This window comes from Channa argus, chromosome 15 (assembly GCF_033026475.1).
Source record: "Channa argus isolate prfri chromosome 15, Channa argus male v1.0, whole genome shotgun sequence".
Taxonomy (NCBI): Eukaryota; Metazoa; Chordata; class Actinopteri; order Anabantiformes; family Channidae; genus Channa; species Channa argus.
Genome location: NC_090211.1, coordinates 17,908,575 through 17,928,409, shown reverse-complemented (window position 1 = coordinate 17,928,409; position 19,835 = coordinate 17,908,575). Strand labels below are relative to the sequence as shown.

The 19,835-nt window shown below is 41.4% G+C and overlaps 1 protein-coding gene across 2 annotated transcripts; it reads left to right on the top strand.

Moving 5' to 3' along the window:
• The first annotated feature begins 1,230 nt into the window (after nt 1-1,230).
• ciita (class II, major histocompatibility complex, transactivator) lies at nt 1,231-18,973 on the top strand. Of its 2 annotated transcripts, none has more exons than XM_067476473.1 (22): nt 1,231-2,650; nt 8,582-8,644; nt 9,333-9,371; nt 9,545-9,598; nt 9,822-9,920; nt 10,889-10,954; nt 11,563-11,610; nt 12,239-12,427; nt 13,195-13,245; nt 13,438-13,545; nt 13,634-13,693; nt 13,809-14,026; nt 14,168-15,507; nt 15,752-16,288; nt 16,829-17,008; nt 17,097-17,168; nt 17,254-17,334; nt 17,421-17,504; nt 17,635-17,718; nt 17,841-17,924; nt 18,123-18,206; nt 18,331-18,973. In XM_067476473.1, exons 1-22 carry the CDS (start codon nt 1,309-1,311, stop codon nt 18,404-18,406), a joined length of 4,959 nt encoding a protein of 1,652 aa, XP_067332574.1. In that variant the 5' UTR covers nt 1,231-1,308; the 3' UTR covers nt 18,407-18,973. The 2 variants fall into 2 exon arrangements, with proteins under 2 accessions (XP_067332574.1, XP_067332575.1); XM_067476474.1 differs by lacking the exon at nt 1,231-2,650 and adding an exon at nt 4,796-5,026.
• Nucleotides 18,974-19,835: the final 862 nt, after the last annotated feature.

The window sequence follows — 19,835 nt, the reverse complement described above, 5'->3', positions numbered from 1 at the left end:
AAAAAAAAAAAAAAAAAATACCCATGGCCGAACTTATGATTTTTAAAGGTTAGGTGTGTGTGTGTGTGTGTGTGTGTGAGAGAGAGAGTGTCAGAGAGAGTGACAGATTGAGGGAGTGCCTTCATGCCTGTGTGTGTGTGTGTGTGTGTGTCTGTGTGTGTTTGTCATTGTGTTGTGTGTATATAGTCATAGTTCCTCAAGAGTTCCCTAAAAACACATGTGAAACTTCGCTTCCATCCTGCTAACAGACAAAACAACAGCAACCAGATAGACTGCTGATTCCATGTAGTTCTAGAAGTTCTACAATTTGTTTCTTCTATAAACTTGTTATATCTTGTTATATTATAAGGATTTATTATAGGAACCCTTTGACAATACATCATAGATTTCTAACTAAAAAGGAAATAATTAAATATTTGTATTCATATTCCTTAACAGCCAACTGTTGTGTTTTCCTCTGGGCCTTTAATCTATGTTTAACTAATATTGGTTTAGTTAAAATAGTCTCGAGCGCCATGCTTTGTGGCATTGAGGCATGCCGTGTTTTGCCAAACCAGTTCTCACAAACACATAATGAACAGATGCTTTGTTCATGGTAACAGGTATGTTAACCAGTGAAAGAAAGGCAGCGCACACTGTAATTATGTATTTGGTTAGTTATGAACCATTGATACACCACGCAGCTGTCAACCATAAATCATTCAACAGCATAAAACAATGCCTGACTCAAAACGGAGTGGGAGGCAGTGGCTTTAATTTGGGAAATGAGTAAAACTATTTCCCTGATGGAAAAATACCCTAAATGTTTGAAACGCCACATTAAACCACATTCAGTCTTAAAACCGGTTGATTACGTGGAAAAATAGGTCAAACAAATGTCTGAAAAGTGTTTTGTGTGATATGATATGTGCTATGCATTTTTGTTAAAAGTGATGGTTTTTAATGGTGAAAAACCAGCATGAAGTCCCTTCAGACAAAAGTAACGGATTTTGTAATGGTCGACTTGCCGAACTAAAAGACAATATCCTTCAATCTTTTCCCCTTATGTAAGCATAATGTAATATCACTTCTTAATTCTGACCTCAGTGACTCTCTCACACACTGTCCTTCACAAAAAAGTGAAGCCTTACGTTAAACAGACCTCCCTTCCAGCCAGACAATCACCTCCCTCTGTTAATGTGAACGCCTCCTCAACAAAATCGTTGTTTCTCTGAAAAGCAAAAAGCAAATAAGCCCTCACTCATCTCTGCTACTAGCTGTCTCTTTCTTTTGCCGGACGCGGATGTTAGGGGGGCACAGTCTGTCACCATGGCCCAGTTTGAGGAGGTTCTTGATGGAGTGCGGCTAGCTCTGACCTGGGCTTCTCCTACTGACATCCGAGCTCTGCTGGAGAATTTAGTAGAGGAGGGGATCATCTCCGAGGCTTATAGCAATAGACTGAATCTGCATCAACTCATTGAGGGCGTCGCATCTCAGGCTATTCACAGCAAACCGGCATGTCAAACAGGGTTTGATGAGATTTTTTCTCAAGGATCAACCAACCACCAAGGTGATCTCATCCAGGTGAGGCAGTCTGGAACATGCGCTGACATTAGTGAGTGCAATCAGACAAGTTTGGAGCTGATGTTATTAGTGGATGAACATGACAGCGCAAGCTCCTGGACAAAAATGCACCCACTGTACGACCCTGATCCAAAGCGCATTCGTGAACTGAGGGAGGGATCGGCGATGGATGATCCCTACATCAATCACAGGATCAGGTCCACGCCGATGATATGTGATGTGCAGTGCAGTCTTAGAATAGAAGATGAAATGCCAGAACTGCTGACAATTGCACAATCAATGCAAAAGCTGGTAAGTGATAGTGAAAGAACTGATGAGGGGAATTCAGAGGAGGAGAAGGAGTGGTTAGAGCAGGTAGAGGAAGCAGCTAGGAGGATAGCCATCCCTCTTTGGCAGCACTGGGACAGAGCTCAAAGCATGTTACTACCGCTGGTTTCTTGTGTGACTACTGGGTGTATCACCAACGAAAACACTGCCGCAGACGGTGGAGGAGCGCAATGCCCCGTTTGGAACATGGAAAAGGAGACGGAGCTTGCAGTTGCTTGCAGGACACTAGATCTGTACAGTGACAACTTTCAGGAGGTGGATGTTACAGACACGTACTTTGCACTGGATTCAGAAGAAGCTGCTGAGACCCCAGAAGACCTCTATTACTTGACATACGGCAACAAGGCGAAGACTGGATTGCACCCCAATAATTTCAATATTTGTGAAACAGCAAGGAACCCCTCACCTGTCGAGGCACGCATGGCAACCAACACAAACGATGACATTACAGACAGGATGGAGAGCCACGTTGGGACTATAGACACAACAGAGGCCCTTCTTTGTTTGGCCGCAGACGCACAGTGCGACACAGGCTCTGGACTTATGGAGGTCGCTGATTTGCTTTCACCTCTTTTACGAAACGAAACTTACACTATTGCACATGAAGACTTGTTTTCTTTAAACACACACAATAGCGTGACCTTCAGTGTCACAGACAACTTAGATGATGTTTCCACAAATTATGCAGTGAGCAGTGCTAAATGCTTAACAGACTTCCTTGACAATAAAGAGGATGTGGAGAGAGGGGATTCACACTGGGGTAAGTTTCTACTTAAACATCATATCGGGCCTCCTTCTTTCCATCTGAGCTGCTTTTTCCTGTGTTCTAAGCTCTTCTACCTTTTCTTTACCCCTGCATTTCCCTGAAATGTCTGTACTTACAGCAATATTTTTCAGAGACTGGATTTATTAAGTCACACCGCTAAAATAAACTGCTTGTCTGGGCACAGGTTTCTGGGTGCGTTCCATTACAGCTTAAGGCTGAATTCATTTGCTGGTGTCTGTTTAGCTTGGGGGTTTGGCAACAATTGGTGTTAACCGGTGCCATACTTTCTGTTTCACTTTGAGCTATTCCCATGGATAAGGAAGGGAGGATGTGGTGATACACTCCCCCGTTCATGGTTTTCCAAAACACTGTAAAGCTTTCTCCCAAAGCTACATTTGTTGATTACCATCTGTACCAATGGAGGAGGAGGAGGAGGAGGAGGAGGATGGGGGTAATACCCTGAATTAATGCAGCTGTGAAGAGTTTGTGTGCCTATTAGGGAATTCCTGTTAACAATGGACACGTCATTTTTGCAGGGACAACAACATGCGCCCCAGACAACAGACTTCTACAGTTCATTACAAGGGTGGAGCTTTCTTTTTATACACATGGGTGTAACCTCCTTTCATGTACGTCTACACGATCAGGATTTGTATTATTACTATCTATCTGCTTGATATTATTTCTTAGTCCAGTTAGTACTGAAGATCTGCAGTTTTGGTATAATTAGCCACATCTTATCCAAATTAGACACATGGTAAACAGGTGGTATTTGTCCACCCTACCGCCTTATGTAATCTTGGTCAGAAGGTCCAGATTCATTGCTTTCATCACACCGCCACCCCCCCAATGACACATTCGCTGTTTGTCCATGCTTGTGGACAGCTTATTCCCATGCACACCTTCTCTTAAGGAAATAGTGTGACAGTGTTTTATAACCAGGTCAACAAACAGGTACTAATGGTATGATTGTAATGCAATAGAGAATGTGTGGCTGCATTAACTGATTGGCGGTTATAAACTGGCAAAGCGGGTACTTTCCACTTCGTAGCCAAAACTTCTCTCTTTGCTTGCTCATAGAAAGGGTGCTCATGTGTGGTGATGGTGATGGTGTTTAGGTTTTACATTTTGTTGATGCTATTCATCATAAAAAAAATTGAGACCTTTTAACAGTGGCCTAAAAGGGTCTGTAGTTAAGTCATCACTCAACAAAGGGATTATTTAATACAACTTCAGGGGAGACTTCACCGACTTTTAACCCGTCCCCTGGGGTCCTAGCTGGCGGAGGACATGTTAAAGAACGGTATTAAACTTTCCCATGCCTTCCCTGTTTTTAAATATCTCTCTACTTGTAGCTCAAAAAAAAAATAAAAAATAAAAAAATACTCCTCCAGATGACATAATCTGAGGGAGTTTTTCGGTGCTAACAATGTCATAGCTAATAGTAAAGAAGTTGTAGTCTCGGTGGATCCACTCCTTTAGATGACATAATCTGAACTGAAATACTCCTTATGATGTCATCTGGAGGAGTTTTTTTCTGCTAGGCAACAATTTGGAAATTGGTGATTTCACCCTTTAAGATATTTCTGTGTTGTAGTACCTGTTACACATGATAATACAAACAGTATATACAAAGTAATAACATATCAATGAAGTTAAACAACAACAACGAAGTAATAATAATAAAAATCTGTACATTGTGCAAATGAGAAAAAGGAGGAAGAAGAGTCAAAATTTTATTTTGAATTTTATAAAAAAGTTGCACAATGGACTACAAAGTAATTACAGATGAGAGGCTGAGCCCTCTGTCACACTTTCATCTCTGGCCACAGAATTGTGAAATGTGGGGTTCTAGGGACTGAGATGACTGATAGAATTTAGAAAATGTAAACTTGCATTCACATCTTTTGCAACACTTTGGTTTTTAGCATGCTGTTTACACAGTTTACACTTTATTGAAAATATTAATCATTGAGCTTTGACCTTGCTCTGCCACATTACAAGTGCCACCCAATCTTGCTATTATCCAGCCTAACCCCATGATGGATCAAAACTTATTTAATGACCAGCATTTCCACGAAGGGCTGAGCTGAAACTGGCAGAAAGTTTCAGAATCGGAGCTGAAACGTATTCACTCATCTCTGGCAATTAAACGGCCTCAGCTTCGCGTCTGTGGACACGCAGTTAGTTCAAAGTGAAAGTAAAAAAAAGGTTTGTTGCTAGAGTAGGCTGCGGCCGAGGCGAGATGTGTAGGTCATATGAGGATATATGCAGACGTTGATGTATCACGGCTGAGAGTTTTTGCCGCAGCAGGAATCTACCGCAGGGGTTAGAAGATCCAGGCATCATCCAGCGAGGGTGCGTCGACAGGTAGGCCACAGAAAAGTGTTATTCCGGTTTAGGCGCGTTTATCCACAAGTGCGCAAGAATTAAAAGAAACGATGCTGCGGAGTTCGCCCTTCACTCCGCATCTCTTTTATGATTCCTTAATACTAGTACTTTGTTAACCTGAGGCAATTTCATTTCACGTACGTTTAATAGTAATGAAAAAGAAAGTTTTACTTATGAACTCTTGTCGAGGGATACGCATAAATATGTATATGCTTTTGACTACGGGAGAGATTTGTTTGGTTGTTTATTTACTTATTTAGCCTCTAATAACAATAAACAACGACAAAGAGGTTCCTGTGTATTCGCTTTAACCGTAAAGTTTTGGAGGAATTCACGCGCCATAACGCGGCGTGTGCGTAATTTGCCTTCACGAAGCTTAACCCACCAACATACCCCCTTTGTGTGAAATGGTGCACGAGGAAAAGAACGGCAAGAGGCTGTTGTTAGGGGAATTACAAGCAGGGAGTTTTGGGGGACTTCCAGGACCCTAAGAATTTGTGGGTAAACATTTATGAACGCGTGGTTAAAAAGTGGTTGATTAATTGGCAGCTTTCCTTACTCTGTTCACTGTGTTGCATGTAACCATGGGCGCTTGTTGTTGATGGGACCAAGGTGGCACCATGATATTTTAGCTCGAAAGTTCCTCATACTTGCACACATAGTGTGTGTGTGTGTGTGTATCGGTTTGTGCGTGCGTTTTATTAGGCAGTAATTCACACCTACCACAAATGGATGCAAATAGCAAAGCTCTGCTTATGTGTCTGTATCTGCAGAAAGTTGGTGAGGAGCCATTTGTTTAGGTAACTTTTTCAACTGCTTGTCAGCACAAATATCTAGTCAGCCAATCACAAGGCAGCAACGTAGTGCATTTAGGAAGTAAACATGACTAAGATGATCTGCTGAAGTTCAAACTAAGCATCAGAAAGAGGAATGATTTAAGTGAGTCTGAATCTGACGTTTTTGGTGCCAGATGGTCCGAGTATTTCAGAAACTGCTGATACACTGGGATTTTCACACACAACCATGTCTAGGGTTTACACAGAATGGTCAAAAAAAGAGAAAGTATCCCTTGAGCCACCAGCTGGGGACCCGCCCAGCCACCGGGTGCACCCTTAGTGCCGGTCCCTAGCGGGGATTAAAAAATGGGAGGCTTGCGGCTGGAAGTGCATCCGGCGTAAAAACCCGTGCCAAATCAAGCGGCGGGAACACGTTCTGCCGTGGGGACCCCTGAAGGGACGAGCCGAAATCGGTTGATCTATAAATCCCTCAAAAACAGTGAGAAAAACAAAATAAGGCAGTAGGATCTAGGTCCTCCCCATCTAGAGTTTCTTCATATTTTTAATTCACCAAACCTTAATCTTGCTTAACTTTTTTGGTGTTTGCAGAAAACCAACCAGCATTCTTTTTATTCTCGAGGAATCTTTCACCGTTTCGTTCACACTACCTGTTTACTATGGAGGCCCACAAGTGTCACATCTGAATTAGGTCATAAAGAAGTTTGGTTTTATTGCAGCATATGGGTCATATGGGCAGATGTTTGCAGTTTGTGGGCACAAGCAGCGATAATGTCTCCCATCTAATATTAAAAAAAAAGACTTAACACTGACACAAGACATCTCATTACACATTGTATTATGTAACGCGGTCCTAAGTTGATAGTGTCACCATTGCTCCTTTCATCCTTTCAATGGCAGGTGTATTATGCAATATGCTAAGTGTGATGGCTTGTTTACTGCTCTGCGGGAAACACCTGTGTTGGTAGCTACGTCTGTACTGTACCTCCGTGAGCACTGAGTCACCAAGGAGCAAAAATAGCCCAAAAACATGAATTTCTTTCTGTGTCTGTGCAGAAATTATGCCCAACAAATCGTTTATTCACCAACTTGGTTATGTGCTGCTTTACTTTCGCTTTCCATCAGGCCCGTATATCGACACAAGTACTGTTTGTGTGCAATAGGGGAAAAAAAAAAAGATACACCATCAAAATAGTACAAGCAGTATTCGTAGCTACATTGGCACATGCTGTCTTTCCACACACACACACACATCTACAGTTGAGGTTTGAAGTTTACATACACAAATTATGTTTCTTTGAACATGTTGATTGGACAGCATAAATTTTAACACCCAGGATTTCTGCAAACTGCACATAGGCCCACTTACATTCTAACTTAACTAGTTTAGTTATTATTTAGTCAGTTAACCTGTTAAATCCAAAGCTTAACTTCCTAACTTCCTTCTATTCCTCGAGACTGACAGTGCAGAGCTATAAAAGAGGGTGGGAGATTTACACAAGTCACCAGTATCTATTGCCTCCATTTCTAAAAAATGGCAGACTTCAACATGATCAGTTCAAACAGTTGTATGTGAATACAAGTTATTAGGACGTGGCCTCTTTCCAAGGTCTAGAAGAAACGGGGATTAATTCGGTTGTTGAGCTGGATGCTTCAAGGACAAAGCTCCTGCTGAGAAATTGATCCCTATTAAGGACAAAGAAGTAGCCCCCGCCTCCTGGATGGTAGAGTTATGGTAGGATGAGACAAAAATGGAGTTGTTGGGCCAGGTATGTTTCAGCATGTAACTCCAAAAACACCCGACCTGCAGTTAAGCACAGCAAAAGCAGCATGGACCTGTGAGGCTGTTGTGCTGACAGTGAACGTGGTATATTGCATAAAGCAGATGGATTTATGGAGGAGGAGGAGGAGGAGGAGGAGGAAGATTACCCCAGAATATCTGAGAATAGCCTCAAACTATCAGCTACATGGAAATAACACTGTGGTTTTCGAATTGGAAAGTAAGACACTATATGAATTAAACCGCATGCACCACATATTCAGGGTTTGCTTTCTATTAAAATGTATGTAGTACAGTACAATAATGTGATTCCTCCTTTACATGTCAGTGCAGCCAAAGTTCCCCCTTGTTGTAAGCTAATTCAGCCCCAGCAGGAGGCCAGCTCCAAACAAAGTAAACATTTGTCACTCTTATATGGTCATGCTTACACTGCTGGCTTCTTCAGCAACGCTCCTGTCTTTTCTGTCCTGTTCTTCCTGCCTTAGTTTTTCTATTTTCTATAATTATTATGGGCATTTTGTTCCTTTCCTGGACTGTCTCTCTTCCTAAGACTGTGGGAGAAAGATGCGTTCGAAAGCTGAACCCAAGCAAATAGAGATTGTGTAGACGACATTAAAGTGAAAATATGTAAATCAGATGACATGGTATTTGTATTTTTAAGAAAACAATGACAGCACTGTGTGTTTAGCATGAGGAAACTCTCAAACTCGCTGTGGGAACTTGTGCAAAGTGTGATAACAAAATATTGTTGTAGCCATGACACTGCTTTATATCAAGGTAGCAGAACTGAGACACAAGTGAGACGTGAGAACAACTAGCACACTCGAGTCAAAAGAATCGGTTTAATGCAGTGCTCAGGCGACTTCAACAAACAGTAGCACTTTCATTGCTTATATCTTCACGTCTTCTCTTCTTTGTGTGTGTGTGTGTGTGTGTGTGTGTGTGTGTGTGTGTTTGCAGGTGTAAAGATGCAGGATGCAGAGCAGGATTCATCAGTCGCCGCTGAATATGGAGATCTACCAGGTTAGTGTGGTTGGGTTTGGATTTCCTGTCAGAATGACAGTGTTTTGCTTCAGAAAACTATTCCGTCTTTGGAGATTCACTGCAAAAAATATCTTTATTTGGTCAAGAAGTCAATGAAACATCAGTAGGCATACAAACAACTCATTCTGCCTTCATTTGGTTTCGCCTAGAACATGCGGCAGACCACATGGGTCAGTGAAAGCAAACTCGAGATATACCGCACATCCAAGATGTACTGACTTAAACGAGTAATAGTACAGTAGGTGCAACATTACTTATTGCACCAGGACATCAGGAAAAGCCAAGATCAAGACGCATCAAAATGTTTGTCTGGGATCTTGGGTTGTTCCAGTAGAACAAACAGAGACGGAGAAAAAAAAAGGCTTTTTAAAGTGCTCTAGATAGTGATATGATATGATATGATATGATATGATATGATATGATATGATATGATATGATATGATATGATATGATATGGCAGCTGCATGTAGCCTGATTCCCCCTGGTCACTCCTAGAGAGAGAGCTGTCTGGACTTGCACACTTCCACCGATGCACTGATTCATGGTTATAAAATGAAAGGATTTTGGCAAACAGTGTCCAGCGTGACTCAAAAACATTGATTGACACATGTTAACTAACTCAAAATGAAAATGTTTTGTCTAATAATTCTCCCTGGTTGTGTTTTAGAGGATATATCTGAATTCCTGAGTGAGGATTACCTGATGAGTAAGTTGCACACTTTTCGAACATGTCACTCATTTACTGTGTACAGCATGTAATTAAACCGCCTATGATGGTCTAATGGGTGACTTATACACAAACACACAAAGTAAATCTGTTTCTTGATTGTTTTTGTTTTTTTTGTTTTTGTTTTTTGCATTTTATTTTATTTGATGTAGAAGCAGACATCTTTGCTGATTCCTGGCTGAACTGTGAAGACCTCAATTTCTTCTGTAAGCATCTCCTTCATTTATCCTGCAGCCACTGACCACAATTAATTCAAATCTATTTGACAGCAAGCTATCACATAAGTGGGTATTGATGTCTTGAAGGCTCGAGATGTATAAATCGGCTTCACTCTCATGATTATCAGCTCAGTTCTGAAAATGCCTCTGGTTTAATGGTTACTGGCTGTCAGCTCCACTGACTTTTTCCTTCCTCATTCATGCATTTCAGGTGACCCTCCCACATTCCAGGAGTTGCCAAACTGCCAAGAAAGGCACCAGCAGATACAGAATGGCCGAAAACAAAACACCAGGAGAAAAAGAAACAGAGGTTGGCAACCAGTAGACAATTCTAATCTGACCAAAACCAGCTAATTTACTGTAAATCTGAACTTGTTGACTTTACTTGAAAGAAGTCAGGAAACTATTAGCCTCACTCTTACCAAGCAAATCGAAAAACCAAATTGAAGCAAAGTTGCTAATCCATTAAGAGTTGATATAACATAATTTTTTAGAGTAAACTAAATTTAAATTTCAGATTATTCTGACTATAACAATATTACTTAACAAATACAAGTAAGTTTACTTCTAAATCTTTAGCTATCATTTATTAATTATTAATAGATTATTAATTATTTTTTCTAAGCAGAATTACTTTGCTATTTAGAGTTAACTGACACTCTCTAGCCAAAGTCAGCAGCAGCACTTTTCTCGGTTTGTAGAGTCACTTCCTCATTTAATGTTAAGATAATAAGTCTGCAGCTATTTAAGCCATTTTGTACTAAAGTCAATTCAAGGACAGACATTACTTCCCCCAAACACTGTTAATTCCGCATATCTGGGCTGGGGGTCTACACTGTATTCAACACTACCCTCAGTCATGGCTAGTATTCGCAATATTCACCTAAAATACACACAGGTACTCCACAAAAAGAGTCCATGCCAGGAAGTCGGATAATTCCTATAAGGACACGATGCCTTGTAGTAAGATGCAGATCAACAATGACTGGCAGTTGAGAGAACTGGCAGTTGTCAGAATCAGTCGATCAGCTGACCGTGCGCTGCAGTGGTTGTGGCCTAAGTGAAAGCTGAATTGTTAAAACTGAATTTGTCAAGTCTTCCAAGTTAGTTTAGGTCAAAGACGTTAGTGAAGCCAATGATCTCCTCAGTACTGTACATGTACATTAAGACTGGCTAAGTTATGACACTAAACTCAACACTTCTTCTTGATGTTATGTTCACCAGTGTGATGTGCTTTTAAACAAACTGTCCCGATCGTGTCCTGTTTATTTTGTGCAGTTCCCCCGTCGCAGCAGCGCAACGATGAGAACACACCGTCAAAACCGAAAAGGCCGAAACCAGCAGGTGACCTTCCCACTTTGTTTGCCTTAATGTCTTTCTGATAACTAGTCGGTGTCAAATGTGGGACACAGTTAAATGTGTGACGCGCATGGTGTGCTATTAACTGCCAGTCCCTCTCAGAGATAATGTTTTTCAAAATCTTCAGCTCTCATTTTTTTTTTTTATAGATATTGTTCCGGGTATTATAAATGATAGCCAGTTGGTGTTCAAGGTGAACACTATTCGTTTCTCTTTCAGTTGAATGTACTTTCGGTCAAATCTCTGTGCATTAACCCCTCAATCATCAGTCCAATATTTCCTGACATCACAGCTCACCACTATGTAAATTATGTTGCCGTGCTTCAGACGTGTCATGTATATGGTATGCTATTTTCAGGCATGCATTGGTTTCAAATTTATTAATATAATCATTCGTCAGACTTTTGAAAAATCCTCAAGCAGCTTATTCCCTCAAGTCAAGTCTGTTGATATTTACATTATAGTTAGAGACGTCACCAACCAACCACCAACAGATGGTTCTTGGTGCTCTTGAACTGGGATTTGTGGCTGTTGTTGTGGTGGGAAGGTGGTCGAGAACCAGAGTGGTAATGTTGGTTCTCCTACTCTTGCAGGTCATTCAAAAACCAAACAAACGCAGGCCAAGCCGGCCGTCACTGAGAGTAAGTATCCATTTCTGCAATTCCTCAAAGGGGAAGAGAGACATGCATATTTTAAACACAGTTAGAAGGTGAAAATGTACTGGAGGTAAATTCTAAGAAAGGTTATATGGCTGCAGATTTAGCAGGTTAAACTCATGAAAGTCGTTAGCTGTATTTAGTTCTCAGTAACATGAAAAGAGAACATTAAAATACCATGTTGTACCATACTACAGCGGTATAGCTAATGTATGTGAGTGACAGGTGTTGGTTTCTTTATGGCACTAAAAAAAGAAAGTAAAAGAAACAGGAAGCTCCCAAATGACAGGCCACACATGATTGCAACTAGAGATCTCAGCTCAGTCAATTTCCTGCAGTTCAGGTTAGGGCCTTTCAGCTTTATCTGTTGCTGTACACAGCGCGGTGAAGTGCAATCCGTCGTCAGCTGTTAATCACTGAACTGATTTGAATCCGCAGATGCATAAAGAAACCACAACTTTAAAAACAAAGACATCCTGAGAATTTAGTACTAAGGTCCTGAAGTATTTTGCCATCAAATAAGCAATTCTACAATCCCTTCAGTTTGATATGAGCAACGTTATCAAATCTGGTTGACAGGAAATTGTAAGCATGTTTTTTTTATCTTGTCTAGGCACTGGCACAGGATCAAACCCAAGTCCAGCAAAAAGTACACCTAGTGTCACCACTACTCCACCAAGAATCCTACATCTCTCTCCCTCAATTCAGTTTATCACTATCCCTGATGGATCAGGGTGGCTGTCTCCTCCGGTTATTAGGCTTCCATTCTCCACGACAGCCACTACACCCACATACATATTAGGTGAGTTAAGCATTGAGTTCATGAATCATGGGGTTTTGTTTTGCTCATATTTATTCTGGCAAATGTTGATTGTGGGGGCAGGAATTGAAAATTCTTGATGCATTGTTTAATTTCCTCGAAACTGTATCATTGAGATTCTTCTCAGGAACGCTGTCAGGTTACAGCAATGGTGAGAAACCAAACCTACCGTACGGTTAGACAATTTAATGTTTGAATGTAAAATGACACAAAACAGCTCTCTACCAGAACTCTTAATACTTCATTGAGTTTTCATCAACCCAGAGTGTTTCCCTGGCTTGAACTATACTTTAGAATTAGATGGCCTGGGAATCTCTGTCAGCAGTTATGCAACAATTACCTGGTAACATGCCAGCATGACAAACAGGATCTCCCAGGGACTTTTTGCTTGAGTATTTTATTCATTTCATTTGCAGAAAGCCTGTAGTGGGTCATTTATCCACTTTAGCACGGTACAGTTTTTTCGATTTTTAACTAGAGTATGTCCATACAGAAACTAAACATAGAGTGGATTTTGCTTCTACTCATGGGTGAAGTCGACCAGTCTGCGACTTGGATTAGTTTGTTTGTTTGTGCTCTGCGAGGCAAATCATCGTTGTTCAAAATGTGATTCATTTAAAAAAGGATCAGAGTTGTCCTATAGCAGTATGCACTGTACTGTATGTACATGATTTCCCATTCATGTGTTTCTGTTTAGGCCTCATATGCTGTATTAACAGTGCGTACTCTATCCTCTATTTCTAATATAGTTCCTGCTTCCCCACCACCCTGTAAACGTCAAGTTCCACCACTGTCCCCGTGTGAGTAAAAACATTATTTTTATTTATTTTTGGGGTTGTGCATGTATATGTGTTAAAACTGCAAAAGTCTCCTTCTGGTACTGTTGTGTTGATAATGGTTCCACCTTTACAGATTTAGTTCTGCCTTTTAAGCAACAAGCTGGGAACAACGTTCTAAAAATTGCAGTTCTCTTTCTGATCTTGTGTTTTTAGCGGACGGTGCGGTTGTGCCAGTCCAAATGAGTTCATCCCCACAAGGATCAGCTACTGCCAGCAAAGCCATGACTGCCCCTTGTAACTCGCCACCATCCCCCAGTAATGGTTTGTATCAGTATCCCTCTCATCCCTGCATATTTTACTCTGTAGGTTTATTGCCAGGTCAAAAACATGATGGCTTGTTGCATTTCAGACACTTCCCCATGTAAAGAGTCACCTCGTCCTCAGTCTCCCACTGTCCTTGATATACCACGTAAGTAGCTATATTTCCTCCTCTATTCTTCCTTGATTAAAATCAAATAAAAAAATCCTAAAGTCTAAATGATGTCAAGTGGCGCAGCAGTTTAACATTCACATCGTTTTTTTAGAAGTTGTAAAGGACTACATTCAGGAAGCCAAAGCCCACATGAGTCGAGCATGCCAGGATATGGAGGAAGGTGTTAGCCTGACCTCTCATTACGTAGAAATGCACGTCAACCAGAAAGAGATTCTTCGATCTGGAAAAAATTCAAACAAATGCTTGGACAAAGAGTTAGTCATCATGGGAGATACAGATCGTCAAAAAAGCCTGCTGGGGCAAAGTCAAGTAAGAATGTCACCTTATTGTATTATACTATCCCAGGGAGATTAAGGCAAAAAGCATTACTACTGTAGTTTTACAAAGTAGTACTTTTGATTCTGCTTTACTGACTGTCACTCACTCGTATCCATTTCTTCTTCCAATCAGATCTTTGAAGGCTCAAATGGAGACAAACCCAAAGGGTACATATTGCTATTTGGCAATGCGGGTATGGGAAAAACCACCCTGATCAGAAAGCTTTGTCTTGACTGGTCCAGAGACTGCTTCCCACAGTTTGACTTTGTCTTCTTCTTAGACGGCAAAGCACTCACTTTAACTGAGTCCGTCCATAGCCTCCAGACTCTCCTATTAAACCTCTCCTCTTTTGCCCCTTGTTGCGTGGAGGCCGAGGCAGTGTACGCTCAAATCCTCGCAGCCCCAAAGCGTGTGCTCATCATTTTTGATGGGTTCAAAGAGCTGCGGGACTATGAAATTCTTCTGCAGAATCAAGAAAAAGACTTGATATCATCACTGCAGAAAGACAGTAAAGCACAGATGTACACAGTAAGACAGCTATACTCTGCCATCCTTCAAAGGGTCCTCCTTCCAGGGTGCACTCTTCTGCTTTCTACACGGCCAAGAGGCACTGCCAGCCAGCTACTGAGGCGGGCGGACAGCTTTCTTGAAGTGTGTGGCTTCACCCCTACAGACGTAGAGACATATTTTTCACAGTACTTCAGCGATCCTTCCCAGAGAGAGTCTGCTATGGACTGCTTAAAAAACTGCAGCTATCTCGATCTCCTCTGTTGGAACCCTGGACTATGTCGAATGGTGTGCTTGGCTTTAGAGGAGTCCAAAACTTCTGATACCCTACCAAGAACTTTAACTGGGCTCTGCCACCGAGTGCTTCGTCTGAAATTGGAAAAGGATAGTAAGAGCACCTACTCACAAGCTGACGATCAAACCCAAACATCCCTGCCATGTGTAGAGGAAGCCAAGTCACACACCTCAAGAAACACCCAAACGAAGTCTAGAGCACAGGTTCGCACTCGCTCTCACACCCAGAGAGCAAGGAGGGGAAAGGAGAAGGAGAAAAAGGAAACTGAAGTGGATAGAGAGGAGAGGAAGAGAGTTGGGAGTGAGGTTGACAGAAAAGAGGAGAGAGAGTTGCTCTTGCAGCTCGGCTCTTTAGCCTGGGAGGGGGTCAAATCAAACTCCTCTGTCCTTCCCACTGGACGAACCATATCTGCAAAACTCAAGGAGTTCGGTATGAGGATAGGGCTCTTCCTCTCCCACCCACTGAAGAAGAGGCCAGTTCTGTCAAGTGCTGAGGAAAAAGAAAAAAGAGAGGACAAAGTTGAAATAGGAAGAAGCCAAAAAGAAGAAAGTATGGGAAACATAGGAAGGACAGAAATTGAAAACTTTGACACCAGTGACAACCATCTTCTGTTGTGGGCAAACTGTTTCCTTCAGAGTTACCTGGCAGGGGTCCATCTGTGTTTGTCGAGGTAAAATGTCTGCAATTCTTTCATTTTATTAGTGAGAATTAAAAATAATAGCAGATTTGGTTGACTGAGCTTGAAGTCAGACTGATGTAGAAGTGAAACAGCTTTACTTTTAAGGTTCCATTGGATCTGCTTTGTCCTTTGTGAGATTGAAAATGAAAGAGTGTCCAGCCTCTGTTATTTTTCATTTTCAATTTCTTGCTCCATCTAAATTACTCTGATCCACTCTAACTTTCTGTTTCCCTAGGACTGTGTCAGACCGTATCTTCCTCCAGACACTTCCTTTCCAATCAGGCCCAAAAGGACGCCGGCGACCTCAGAGAGAGGAGCACGAGCTCACGCAGCGATTTGCAGTTGGCCTCTTGTTCCACAACAGATCGGAACTGCAGAGGCTCAACTCCTACACGGAGACCGCTTTCGGAGATATGTTGGCCAGCAAGCAGGCTTTAGTAACAAAACATCTTGAAGGTCTTTCCCATGGCGACCTGAGCCCTGCCCAGCTGCTAGAGGTGTGTCACCATGTCTACGAGGCAAGTTTCACAAATGGTGAAGACAGAAGAGACACTGTCAGCACACGACTAGCCACTCACCTGGCAGCAAATCTTCCAGAAGTCCTGACATTTCATGGAGTTCCACTAAACCCGCCAGATGTGTTCACCGTGCAGAAAGTCCTTGAAAGGGGTGGAACTCAAGGTAGAAGTTTCTGCTTGGATCTAGAGGATTCTGGAATACATGTGTCTGGACTCAGAGCTCTTGTGGGGCTCAACAACATCAACACATACAGGTAAGGATTGGATTGATTGGGGTTTGCCACATTCCGTCTTCAAAAATAAAACAACGGTTGTCTATTAATGCTGATGAGGTGCAACAGGTCTCGTAAACTTTTCTCTAATTGGTCAGTAGAGGGGGCCTCACTCAAAATGCTTTTAAAGGTGGAAATCTCTGCACCACTACTCGTGCTGTACGATAAGTCTTTGTCACTGAAGGCTACAATGGAACCTCTGATTTGCTCGCCAACAGCCCATTTAGTCCTTCTTTAGTGTCCCACTTACAGACAGGTGACGGAGTCAAGGAAACAAAAGTGAGGTGCCTTAGTGAGGTGTTGGGCTACTTAAACATTCGCTTTGGTGTCGATTCTACAACTTGGGATTGTTGTTTTGGTGATGGTGGTAAAAAGCTCAGTCTAATACGTCAGTCCAAAATCTCCCATCATTCATCTACCATCCGTGCATGGCTTTCATGCTCCCCAGTTCAGTGACCCCTCATGTTTCAACTCGTGTTTATTTTTATTTGAGTTTATTAAACCCTTGCTTGTCCCCTCTAGGGCGTGCATTGCCGACGTCATCACCCTTTGGGAGCAGCTGGAGCAGGGTGGTGAGGAAGGGCTCCTACAAGGGGCAGTCTCCAAATTCAAGATCCACCCTCTGAAAGCCACACAGGTGTGTCACATAGAGCACCTGGCCAAGCTGGTGAACATACATATGCACAGGAGGCTCTCAGACAGGTAATGCACATACGACATTAACATACTATATTAAAGAAAAATGCACACATAAAAAGCTTGACAGTCAGACTAACGTACCTAGTTGTAGTTTCAGCCAATCAGATTCTGTCCTGTCCGAAGGAGTGCCAGCTGTCAAAGAGCTACATAAACTGGAGTTTGAGTGAGTAACTCTGATCTTTGAATTTATGATGATGACGATTTATAATCATGGGGGATGATGTGTTGATGATGGTGTGTCCCTCCAGGCTTGGCCCCGAGAAAGGTCCCCTGGGTCTTCCCAAGCTCTGGGAGCTCCTGCCAGGTCTACATAACCTACAGCACTTAGAGTAAGTGTACACGTGCAAATCTTCACTTCTAGCTCTCTCTCTCTCAGTGTGTCTAGTGTCTGACAGCTGGTCTCCTTTTTTTTTAGTCTAGAGAACAGTAAGATAGGGGACAAAGGAGCAGAGAAACTGGCTGATGCATTAGTTCCACTCTCTTCTCTGGAGATACTCAAGTGAGTACAGCATGTCGTGCACGTTTCTATTTTTCTAGTTTTCACACAGTTATAAAAAAAAGCTCATCGTACACATACGTAATGTATATGTGTTAAACTCAAGCTATGCTCTCCTCCTTCTGGTTTCCAGTCTGTCTCAGAATTGTATAGGAGACCATGGGGTGAAGAAACTGGCGTCCACACTGAGGGATCTGCCCAAACTGCACTGTTTAAGGTATGTAATGCATATACACCTACACCACTAACTAACAATAATCATGGCACATGATTGAATGGTTCATACTGTAAACCCACAGACTTTCACTTCCCTTTCGCTCGCTTTATTTTTTGTTCCAGTCTCTATAGTAATGTGATTTCTGATGAAGGGGCAGAGAGTTTAGCAGCTGTCCTCCCACACATGTCTTCTCTCACTGACGTGGAGTAAGTCTCAATTTTCTATTCGGAACTGATGAAACACAGGCAAATGTAAAAACATCTCTGTGATTTGGACAATATAAATGTTTCATTAAATATTCAGCACAGAAGGGATTATTATACATGCACAAATAATATGATCAGATGCAAGTAAACAGAAAGAGAGACAGCTAAACCCTAAACATGTTTTATTTTCTTTGACAGTGTGAAGTATAACAAACTGACAGATGTTGGCGCACAGAACCTCGGAGCCAGTCTGAGAAAATGTAAAAAAATCAGGACATTGAGGTGAGAAAAGTGTCAGTGTATCTCATGTCCTTCCATATTACAATTTTTAAATGTTTTTTTTTTTCACTTATTTAAACATTTTCAGTTTCTCACCTTGTTTCTTCTTTGCTCGTCTCCTCCTCAGGATGTGGAACCAGTGTATTCCATATGGAGTATTCGAAAGACTTCAGCAGCACGACAGCCGGATCCTTTTGCATTAGAACAATGCGAAGCCTCTTTACTACACTTCTATGAACTTTTCTTTATAAAGTATCTCGTGTTTACACTACTCAGTATGTTTTCTCTAAAAAGCATGTTTCCATGCTTCTGCAAAAAGAGACAAATAATGATGATAGAGATGCTGCACTAAGAGTTATTCTAAAAAGTTATTTGCTGCTTAAGTCAACAACTGTATATTTTTCTATGATTTCACTCAGTGCTGCAAGAAAATTAAACTAACGTGCGTATGGCTGTCTGGTAAAGCTTGGCAAAAATTAAAAATGCACTATATTTGTCATGACTTTGGATACATTTATTACTTTATGCCAAAGACTTTTTTGGGTCTGTCTGCATAAATGCCGTATTATTTTTGTGTTATTTTTGTGAAGCCTTTCACGTGTGGCTGTAAATGTATACGCACATTGATCAACAATTAGCTGGCACTTTATTAATGTACATTGTAAATAACATGTTCCATTTTGTATTTGATCTGTTCTGACGTTTTTAAACTGATCATTTCACATGTTTACTGAATTCATCGGTTTATTAAAAGCTTCTTTTCACTTCCATGCAACAGGTTTCTGTTCTCTATTCTGATGTAGGCTGACCTTTAACAATGTTGCCTGCAGCTATTGTTGAAGTCGATTATGCTGTTTGCTTTGCTTTAAATCTAAAGAGCCAAAATGTCACAGACCATACAGACACGGGGCAAACTTACTCTAATTTGCCATAATTAGATTAGATTAGATTCTTTATTGTCATTACACGTGTACAAGTACAATGCAACGAAATGCAGTTTAGGTCTAACCAGGAGTCCAATAGCAGCAAAAGCAGGAAATCCAGTTATTGCATAAATAAATAAGTTAGTATTGTACAGTATTTTGTAGATGGATATGTACATAAATAGAAATTTAAGGAAAATGGATATATACAATGATATACAAGGCTGTGGTGAGCTATAAACAGAAGTAAGAATATAACAGTAGTGCAATGGATATAGTGCAAATAAATTACGAACAGAGGCTTTAAAGTGATAGTAGTGCAGTGTAAGTGATTGCATGTTTTGTAAGGTGCAGTAGTGACTGTAAATGAACAGTTGGCAGTGCAAATGAGCCGTTTAGTGGTTCAGTAACGTAAAAGTTATGTGTAAACAGTCCAGTAGTGCAAATGACATCAGGAAGGGGGGATTATAATGGGGGTGCAGTGCATGAGGGGCAGAGGGATCAGCTGGGTGCAGAGTTCAGTAAAGAGACAGCTCTGGGGAAAAAACTGTTTCTTCAGTCTGCTAGTCCTGGTTTTGAGGCACCGGAAGCGCCTGCCGGAGGGCAAGAGAGTGATCAGTCTATGGGCGGGATGGTAAAAGCTGGGATGATAATGATAAAAGCAGAAGAGAAATCGAAATATTATTGTTGATATTGTAAAACATCCGCG